The 10,426-nt window shown below is 45.7% G+C and overlaps 1 protein-coding gene across 1 annotated transcript; it reads left to right on the top strand.

Moving 5' to 3' along the window:
* Positions 1–116: 116 nt before the first annotated feature.
* Positions 117–10,195, top strand: KIF20A (kinesin family member 20A). Its single transcript, XM_008691557.2, has 19 exons — positions 117–255; positions 716–901; positions 2,242–2,331; positions 2,436–2,555; positions 3,205–3,343; positions 3,691–3,878; positions 3,965–4,091; positions 4,274–4,468; positions 4,574–4,685; positions 4,793–4,861; positions 5,292–5,435; positions 5,583–5,748; positions 5,863–6,027; positions 6,157–6,296; positions 7,171–7,273; positions 7,778–7,976; positions 8,218–8,309; positions 8,628–8,765; positions 9,647–10,195. The coding sequence occupies exons 2-19, from the start codon at positions 737–739 to the stop codon at positions 9,962–9,964; spliced, it is 2,670 nt and encodes an 889-aa protein (XP_008689779.1). The 5' UTR covers positions 117–255; positions 716–736; the 3' UTR covers positions 9,965–10,195.
* The last annotated feature ends 231 nt before the right edge of the window (positions 10,196–10,426 follow it).

Below are 10,426 nucleotides of genomic sequence, written 5' to 3'. Positions count from 1 at the left end.
CCCACATGAGAAGGAAGAGGTCAAGCCAGAGCAAACGGTCTACCAGTATTATCCACCCCCCTTCCTTGCGCTGATTGGTAGCCGCAGGCTTCGCTCTCTGATTGGCCGAACGAACGCAGCGCGTAATTTAAAACATTGTATCTGTAACAAAGGTGCGCCTCGTGGGTGGAGCTGTGCTCTCAGACGGCGAAAGTCCAGGTTCGGCAGCAGGGTGTGTGAGCCGGTACCAGAGCAAGAGTGAGTGTCGCGTCTTCGGTGAGTTTGCGGCTGTGCCGGAGCCCAGCTGCGGTACCAGTTCTTGCCCTCGCGGGATAGGCTTTTAGAAAGCGAAGGTGCCGCCATCCTTTTTTTTCTTTTTTTAATACCTCTGTCCTCCCTTGGGGGCTGAGTGAGGTTGGAGAAGGACCCCAAGGGAACTATACCACCTCCTCGATACCGGTGGGCGAGGCACCCTAATGAGAGTGTGGCCTGCTGCTTTTAGAGCGAGGTATCTGTTCATTCCTTTTGGCGGTCGGAAATGCCTAAGACTGGATTACGTGATTAACTCCTTCTCTTATCCCCTACCCCTGTACTGGCGTTTGAAGAGATAAGGGAGTAGGAATTCAGGCAGCGAGAGGAAGGTGTCCTGGGGCAAGGAAATTATTTCTTACCTAGAATTTGCAGCCCCTTCTGTCCCTTAAGGTTCTCCTCCCTACCCACTCTTGTCTCTTTGTAGACCTAAGCTGCCCCTGCTGTCATGTCGCAAGGGATCCTTTCTCCGCCAGCCGGCTTGCTGTCAGATGAGGAGGTTGTAGTCTCCCCCATGTTTGAGTCCACAGCTGCAGATTTAGGGTCTGTGGTACGCAAGGACCTGATATCAGACTGCTCGGTCATCTCCACCTCCCTGGAGGATAAGCAGCAGGTAAAAGAGTTGGACAGTGGCTTGGCAGCAGAAAGTGATATCCTCAGCCTACCATTCCATGCAGAATTAGTATGAGGTCAAAGACAACAGTCCCAGGGGTCTGAGAGATCAGTTCAAAATTAAGAGCACGAAAGGTTAAAAAAATGTAAATTTGTGTGTCCATAAGAACTATTATTTGCATTCCATTAATGAACCACTCTCACGTGCATACTCTTAGTCCTATAAGGGAAGGCTAATAGTTCTATCTTCTTCCCCATGAGGCCTAGTTGTGTAAATAATTTGCACAAGACCATACTGCCATTAAGTATGTTTTCAATATCAACTGTAGCTTCCATTTATGGAGACTTTATGCTAAGCTGGGGCTTCTCAGCTGCAGCATTATGAACATTTGGGGCCAGATAATTGTTTGTTTTAGGGGACTGTCTTGTACTTTAAGAGGTTTAGCAGCATACCTGGCCTCTACCCACTAGATGTCACTAGCTCCTTCCCACTGTGACAACCAAGAAACTGCCCCTGACAGCGAAATGTCCCTTGGCAGGGAAATGGCATTGGTTGAGAACAACTCTGCTAGAAAGTCTCCTCTTTTATAGAGAAAATTTCATGAGAACAGGAGCCTTGATAATGTCCCTGACTGTGGACAACCAGAGCCTTAGATTTCCCAGGCCATAGTAGACAGATCTCTAAACATCTGTTGAGTGAATGAAGTGGGTTCTATTATTAACCCAATTCTACAGATATGGAAACAGAGGCAGAGAATCTAAACTTGTTCAAGATGTCATACTTCTAAATGATGGAATTGGAACTCAAATTTAGGTGTTTTTTTTTTTCTTTTTCTTAAGATTTTATTTATTTATGTGACAGAGATAGAGACAGCCAGCGAGAGAGGGAACACAAGCAGGGGGAGTGGGAGAGGAAGAAGCAGGCTCCTAGCGGAGGAGCCTGATATGGGGCTCGATCCCATAACGCTGGGATCACGCCCTGAGCCGAAGGCAGACGCTTAACGACTGCGCCACCCAGGCGCCCCTCAAATTTAGGTTTGTCTGCCTCCAAGGTGCTTATGTTTTGCTGTAATACCACATGCTGATTTGCATACTACTTAACCAGTTCTGATTCAGAAAGTCAGTGTGGCAGGCCATGTTTCCAGGATACTGAAGACAGTGAAGGGTGATAAAGCAATGAAAAACCCCTGTGGGTTGGAGTGATTATGGAACTGTAGAGCAGCTAGCTATACAGACATTTGAGGTGAAGTGGGGATAATGTTAGCAGGAATCTCTGGAAATATGCTGTTTGCTCATCTCCTTGGAAGTAACTGCTGATTCCGGCCTGGAATTCTGTCACAGGTTCCATCTGAGGATAGTACAGAGAAGGTGAAAGTATACCTGAGAGTTAGGCCCTTGTTACCTTCAGAGTTGGAACGACAGGAAGATCAGGTGAGTGTCTGAGGAGGGAGGATTTAAGATGGAATGATGCAATACAGGAAACGTTCCCAGGATTGTTTCCTTCTGTGATTTTTTTTTTTTTTACCCCTTCTCAGGATTGTGTCCGTATTGAGAATGTGGAGACCCTTGTTCTACAGGCACCCAAGGATTCCTTTGCCCAGAAGAGCAATGAGCGGGGAATTGGACAAGCTGCCCATAGATTCACCTTTTCCCAGGTATGGAGGTACTGGTTTATGAACAAGGACCAACATATTAGGGGTAACTTTATTCTCTATTTAGAGGGGAAGCTTTTTACTTGACTGTGAGTTCCTTATATATGCATGTCCATAATTTGGGGGACTCATGTGCGAGTCAGTGCATCTAGTACTTTATGTGCATTAATTCCCAACATCTCCATTATTATTATCATTCTTGTTCCTGTCTTCCTGGTAAGGATACTGTGACTCAGTGAAGGTATGTTGCTGAATCCATGTAGCTAGTCGGTGGTAGAGTTAGGCCTTGCATCTAGAACTATCCATCTCCAAAGCCCACACTTGTGATTACTGTGTTGTCCCATCGTGTGTGTAGTCTGCTGCTACACACACAATGGCCTTGGAGGCTATTGAAGATCAGAGCCAAGGACCGGGGTAGAATCCCTCCATCCTTGATGGTACCTGGAAGTATTTGTTGATTTGGATGAAAGATGCACTGGCAGAGAGTGGTTTAGTCTTCAGTGTTTGGAGAGCAGCTGGCAGCACTGCAGGAAGAGGTTGCCTGAGTAAGCTTCAGAGCCAGTCACCCAGAAAGGGACACATCTGCTGGCTCTGTACAGGAGGCAAGTGGGAGATGAGGGATGGGCCTCTGAGAAATTGGGTCTGTCTCTAGATCTTTGGGCCAGAAGTGGGACAGGCATCCTTCTTCAACCTGACCGTGAAGGAGATGGTAAAGGATGTACTCAAAGGGCAGAACTGGCTCATTTACACATATGGAGTCACCAACTCAGGGAAAACCCACACAATTCAAGGTGAGTGAGTAGTAGGCCTCACAGAATTGCTGATTGGCCTGTAATGATGGATAATGATGCTTTTTGTTTTGTTTAAGTTTTTTTTATTTATTCATTTGAGAGAGAAAGATAGGGAGAGAGAGTGAGAGCAAGAGCAGGGGGAGAGGGGAGAGGGAGAAGCAGACTCCCCACTGATCAGGAGCCCAACACAGGACTCTATCCCAGGACCTTGGGATCATGACCTAAGCTAAAGGCAGATGCTTAACCAACTGAGCCATCCAGGTGCCCCTGTGATGATGTTTTCTTTGCCTTTTGATGCTTTCAATTTGGGAAGAGCGCTCAGCTGTCCATCTTTCACATGCTTCCAGGTACCATCAAGGATGGAGGGATCCTACCCCGGTCCTTGGCTCTGATCTTCAATAGCCTCCAAGGCCAACTTCATCCAACGCCTGATCTGAAGCCTGTACTCTTCAATGAGGTAATCTGGCTAGACAGCAAGCAGATCCGACAGGAGGAAATGAAGAAACTGGCCCTGCTAAATGGAGGCCTCCAAGAGGTGAAGTGCTGGTGTTCACAGAGGTGGGGCTAAGAGGACAAATCTGTGGAAAGTTTTGTGCTTATTTTCTCCCTGGGCCCCTCCAGGAGGAGCTGTCCACCTCCTTGAAGAGGAGTGTCTACATTGAAGGTCGGATGGGTACCAGCACCAGCTTTGACAGTGGCATCGCTGGGCTCTCCTCCAGTCATATGACCAGCAGTAGCCAGCTGGATGGTATGTACCATGACTGGGCTTTGTACCAAGTAACAGTAGAAACCCACTCCCTTGCTCCCAACGGCTGCCAGGGGTATAGACCAGAGGTTTCAGCCTAAGCTGCTCCTTCCAAGGCCACCGCAGGCCAAAGGGGAGATGGACTACTCTAGAGCTGTTGCCCTATACACTGGCTTCTTCCCCAGAAACGAGTCACCGATGGGCACAGCCAGACACTGCCCCTGTGAGTGTCCCTGCAAACATTCGCTTCTCTGTCTGGATCTCCTTCTTTGAGATCTACAATGAACTGCTTTATGACCTGTTGGAACCACCTAGCCAACAGCGCAAGAGGCAGACTCTGCGGCTCTGTGAAGATCAGAATGGCAATCCCTATGTAAAAGGTATGGGAAGGTGGGGAGCCTGCCAACAACCCTGAAACGGGATTTGGGAGAAACCTGGACAAGTTAGGTGCTCCCATCTTCTATATGCCTTTCTCTTTGCCTCAGATCTCAACTGGATTCACGTTCAGGATGCTGAGGAGGCCTGGAAACTGCTCAAAGTGGGTCGTAAAAACCAGAGCTTTGCCAGCACCCATCTGAACCAGAACTCTAGCCGCAGGTGAGTGGGCTATGGGAGTCAACTTTTTACTGTGTTCTAGGAAACAAGAGTCCTCCACCTGGTCATGGAAGATACACAGTGACTTTTCTTTTTTTCTTCATTTCCAGTCACAGCATCTTCTCAATACGAATCCTGCACCTTCAGGGGGAAGGGGATATCATCCCCAAAATCAGCGAGTAAGTTTTTCCATTTAGAAATGTGGGCTTCTGGGGCGCCTGGGTAGCGCAGTCGTTAAAGCGTCTGCCTTCGGCTCAGGGCGTGATCCCGGCGTTCCGGGATCGAGTCCCACATCGGGCTCCTCTGCTGGGAGCCTGCTTCTTCCTCTCTCACTTGCCTGCTGTGTTCCCTCTCTCGCTGGCTGTCTCTCTGTCACATAAATAAATAAAATCTTTAAAAAAAAAAAAAAATGTGGGCTTCTTGGTCATAAATGGTACTGGAAGCAGGGGTTAAGGGAGGTCCTCAGGGGAATTACTTCTGTTAGAGTCTTGCTCTGCTTCCTTGGGTACAGAGATCCTTGGTGGGTCCTCCCCTCCCCAGAGCTATATGAAGGGCTGGAAAGCTCATAACATGTGGGGTCCTTATGTCAGATCCTGTCCATCATTCAAGGTTGTCCCTCTGTGATCTGGCTGGCTCAGAGCGCTGCAAAGATCAGAAAAGTGGCGAGCGGCTGAAGGAAGCAGGAAACATTAATACTTCTCTGCACACCTTGGGCCGTTGTATTGCTGCCCTGCGCCAAAACCAGCAGAATCGGTGAGCTTCTGACTGTAAGCCGTGGGCTGGGATGGTCTGGAGCACTGCAGTTTGCTAAGAGACTTCCTGATTCTCACTGGGGATGGTGCTGGGATACTCCAAGGGCTGGAATTGTGCTCACAGCTCTGTTCTCTGATCCGCTGCTAGGTCAAAACAGAACCTGGTTCCCTTCCGTGACAGCAAGTTGACTCGAGTATTCCAAGGCTTCTTCACAGGTCGAGGCCGCTCCTGCATGATTGTCAATGTGAATCCCTGTGCATCTACCTATGATGAGACCCTTCATGTGGCCAAGTTCTCAGCCATTGCCAGCCAGGTAAGAAGCTGTAGGTGTAATGGTTGTGCTCAATTTGGGCTGGTACCTTTATTTAAGGAATCTACTAGGGACTAGTTATGAATTCAATTGATTTCCCACCTCCTCCCCACCTAGCTTGTGCATGCTCCACCTGTGCACCTGGGATTCCCATTGCTACAGTCATTCATCAAGGAACACAGTCTACGGGCATCTCCCAGCTTAGAGATGGGAGCTAAGACAGATCCAGGCCTTGATGATGACATCGAAAATGAAGTTGACATCTCCATGTATGGCAAGGAGGTGAGAATGCAAGAAAGCTCTGGGGTAGCAACTTGATGGCTATATATTTTCCACGCTGTCTTCCAGGTGGGCCTTTACCTTTGTAGGACATGGACCTTCAGATCACTTCTGAACTGTGTGTCCCTCCAGGAGCTCCTGCAGGTGGTGGAAGCCATGAAAGCATTGCTTTGTAAAGAACGGCAGGAAAAGCTGCAGCTGGAGATGCAGCTCCGTGACGAGATTTGCAATGAGATGGTGGAACAGATGCAACAACGGGAACAGTGGTGCAGGTATCAGCTGGAGTGAGCGCTCTGGGTCTGTCAACTAGACCAGAGGGTGGGGAATAGGGACTAGGATAGAGTTGTGCCTCAAGCCCTGTCCTCCCAACTCCTCAGAATCTTCACTCCCTTACCTCTTCTCTTTTTTAAAAAAAGTTTATTATGGGGGCACGTGAGTGACTCAGGTGGCTAAGCATCTGACTCTTGATTTTGGCTCAGGTCACGATCTCAGGATCGTGAGATGAAGCTCCCACATTGAGCTCTGCACTGGGCGTGCACCCCGCTTTAGACTCTCTGTCTCCCTCTCCTGTTGCCCCTCCCGCCACTCAGTCTATCTTTAAAAAAAACTTATTATTGAAGTATAATTGACACACATTAGTTCCACAAGTACAACCTAGAGATATGACAATTCTATACATTATTCAATGTTCACCACAGTAAGTGTAGTCACCATCTGTCAACCATACATTATTACAGTGTTACTGACTATATTCCTAATATTCTACTTTTCATCTCTGTGACTTATTTATTTTATAAATGGAAGTTTCTACCTTTTAATTCCTTTTAGCTATTTCACCCATTCCTCCCACCCCCTGCCCTCTGGCAACCACCAGTTTGTTCTCTGTATTTAAGTCTGTTTTTTAAAAAAGTCTGTGTTTTGGTTCGTTTTTTAGATTCCACATAAAAGTGAAATCATATGGTATTTTGTCTTTATCTGATTTCACTTAACATACTTTCTCAGTCCGTCCATGTCATTGCAAAGAGCAAGATTTCATTCTTTATGGCTGAGTAACATTCCATTGTGTGTGTGTGTGTGTGTGTGTGTGTGTGCACGCGCGCACATATATAAACCCCATCTTCTTTATCCATTTTTCTCCTCTGACAGTGAACATTTGGACACCCAGAAGGAACTATTAGAGGAAATGTATGAAGAGAAACTAAAGATCCTCAAGGAGTCACTTACAAGTTTTTATCAAGAAGAGCTTCAGGTGAGTTGCCCTGAAGCAGCCCCAACTAGCCACTGATTCCCATCACTAGCTTGTCTGATGGAAATAGATTTTATAAACTCTGGTAGGGCAAGAATATGTAACTCAGTTTTTTTCTAGTCTTTTTAGTACTGTATAGGTGTCATTCTTTGAATTAAGAGTTGGTTGACCTGGAAATGGCTTAAGTGCTAACAGGCTTATTTTTAAGATTTTATTTACTTATTTATTTATTTGAAAGAGAGAGAGTGAGCATGAGCAAGGGGGAGAGGCAGAGGGAGAAGCAGCCTCCCTGCTGAGGGCAGAGCCTGACATGGGGCTCGATTCCAGGACCCGGAGATTATGACCTGAGCTGAAGTCAGATGCTTAACCGACTAAGCCACCCAGGCACCCTGCTAACAGGCTTTTGAGGCATAACTGTCAGGGAAGGTTTTGTTCACTGTTCAGTCATCCGTTCCTGCAGGATTTGTCTGACTCTGGATGGAACTGTGCTCTCTGCTTCCCTCTTAGGAACGGGATGAAAAAATTGAAGAACTAGAAGCTCTTTTGCACGAAGCCAGACAGCAGCCAGTAGCCCCTCAACAATCAGGGTCTGAACTGTCCCTTCGGCGGTCACAAAGGTTGGCAGCTTCTGCCTCCAATCAGCAGCTCCATGAGGTTAAAGCTAAACTGGAACAGTGCAGAGCAGAGCTAAACTCCACCTCTGAAGGTAAGGAAGGAGAGAGGGCACAAAGCATTGGAGTGGTTCAGAGAACTGTTCTTCAAATTTTGGCCTCCAGACTCCCAACTCCATAATTTCCTCAACTCTGAGGTACATCCCCTGACCTTTCACTCTAGGATGCACATGGCCTCACTTTTTATATTTGCTGCAAGCTACTATTAATTTAGGTAAGAGGTATGTCCAAGGCTAGAAAGCCTACATACTGAAGTTTCTTGTTTCCTTCCCTCAGAACTACGAAAGTATCAGAAAATGTTGGAACCACCACCCTCAGCCAAGCCCTTTACCACTGATGTGGACAAAAAATTAGAGGAGGGCCAAAAGGTAATTTACACCTTTCTCTGTTACCAGGCTCTTACCTAAGGCAACTTCCAACCCTGTACCTGTGGTTTAGGAGGGCCAAAAGGTAATTTACACCTTTCTCTGTTACCAGGCTCTTACCTAAGGCAACTTCCAACCCTGTACCTGTGGTTTATGAGGACCAGGGTTTTTGTTTTTGTTTTTTTGTGCACAGTCCTGCAGAGTGTCTACTTCATTTAGCTGACTAGCCTTTCTAATTTTACTTTTCTTCAAACGGCTATCCAATTCCTTCAGTTCATTCTCCTGGTCGATCTTGGCCACAATGTGGTTCCTACTTTTCAGAATATAAGGCTGCTACGGACAGAGCTTCAGAAACTGGGTGAGTCTCTCCAGTCAGCAGAAAGAGCCTGTTGCCACAGCACTGGGGCAGGAAAACTTCGCCAAGCCTTGACCACTTGTGATGACATCTTAATCAAACAGGTTAGGGCTATATATCTCCTTCTCTCTCATCAGCCCACTCCAGAAAGAAGAATGAGAAGCAGAAAAAGGCAGAGATTTTTGGGCTAGTCCTGAGGGAGGGTAGTTTATCTTCTTTGCAAAATAAAATTATTTACTAAGTACAAGGTATTATGCTAAGTAATTTATAAGCAATTTCTATTATAACAACCCTATGGAAGTAGATATTATCATATTTCATCCAAAATGTAGATTTTAAGGGGTACCTGGCTGGCTCAGTCAGTAAAGCATGTGACTCTTATCTCGGGGTCATGAGTTTGAGCCCCACATTGGTTGTGGAGCCTACTTAAAAAAATAAAACTATATTTAAAAAACAAAAAAAGCCAAAATGCATAGAGTTTAAGAAACCGTTATATTACCACTACGACAAAACACTAACAAGTTAGCTATGACAACTGTCAGTAAATGCACCCTGATTTGAGTGAAAAAAAAAAAAAACTTAGAGTAAACAGCTTTTTTTTTTTTTTTTTTTTAAGTTTATTTCTTTCTGGTAATCTCTGCACTCAGTGTGGGGCTCAAATCTCTGCGCTCAGTCGCATGCTCTACTGACTGAGCCAACCAGGTGCCCCTAAACACAGCTCTTAATACATAGGCACTAGGGCTCTTGGAGGTCTAAGTAAACTTATTCAAGCTCATGCCATATATTAGAAATTGTCCTTCTATTCAGTGCTATTCGTTTGGGGCTTAGAGAAAATACCCGCTATTCAATAAGCTCTAACTTTAAAGAATTAAACTTTGTAAAAACAGTTGTTAGTAACTAAGTAGGAGATGGCATGTATTACCTTGCCCTTTAGTTTCTCTAATACACCAGACCAAACTGTTTTAACTTTATTCACCTTCCTTAGGATCAGACCCTGGCTGAGCTGCAGAATAACATGATGCTAGTAAAACTGGACCTTCGGAAGAAGGCAGCATGTATCGCAGAGCAGTATCATACTGTACTAAAACTCCAAGGCCAGGCTTCTACCAAAAAGCGCCTTGGTGCCAACCAGGAAAACCAGCAACCAAACCAACAGCCCCCAGGGAAGAAACCGTTTCTTCGAAATTTACTTCCTAGAACACCCACCTGCCAAAGCTCAACAGACTGCAGCCCTTATGCCCGGATCCTGCGCTCACGGCGCTCCCCTTTACTCAAATCTGGGCCTTTTGGCAAAAAATACTAAGGCTATGGGGAAGGAGAGAGCAGTCATTGCCCTGAGGCAGGTCACTGCTTGAGAAATAAGTCTCTTTTAAAAAGCTTTACCAATACCTGGAACTGTATCCAGAATGCAATATACAGACACTAGTTATTTTCCTCCCTTTTGTAATATAATCACCTATGTAATCTCATGCTTTTTTACTTATATGGTTTCTATGCACACAAAAAGTTATATTAAATAAACATATCGTTCACAGCTTTTGTGTTTTTTTCATGTTTTTTGTTTGAATTCCAATTTTAACAAATTCATTAAAACAGGACTTAAAAAACAGGGAAAAAATTGAAAATTAAACATCACTTGGGCCCCTTGGAACCTTGCACAGGAGTGGCAGTGGAGATGTGTAACTACTGTACAGCTAAGCCAAGAAAAGCTTTGTAAGAAATGAATTCAAGGGACATTAGATACTTTAAACCTTCCTTAATATAA

This window comes from Ursus maritimus, unplaced genomic scaffold, assembly GCF_017311325.1.
Source record: "Ursus maritimus isolate PB19 unplaced genomic scaffold, ASM1731132v1 scaffold_5, whole genome shotgun sequence".
Taxonomy (NCBI): Eukaryota; Metazoa; Chordata; class Mammalia; order Carnivora; family Ursidae; genus Ursus; species Ursus maritimus.
Note: the sequence above shows the minus strand (reverse complement) of the source record. Positions and strands in the feature narration are given on the sequence as shown.

What these genes read in the sequence shown, in the direction of transcription:
- KIF20A (XM_008691557.2), top strand. Translation starts at nt 737, where the DNA reads ATGTCGCAAGGGATCCTTTCTCCGCCAGCCGGCTTGCTGTCAGATGAG. An exon ending in GAAAACCCACACAATTCAAG is followed by an intron (nt 3,344 to 3,690) that starts GTGAGTGAGTAG and finishes ACATGCTTCCAG; the next exon opens with GTACCATCAAGGATGGAGGG. An exon ending in CAACGGGAACAGTGGTGCAG is followed by an intron (nt 6,297 to 7,170) that starts GTATCAGCTGGA and finishes CTCCTCTGACAG; the next exon opens with TGAACATTTGGACACCCAGA.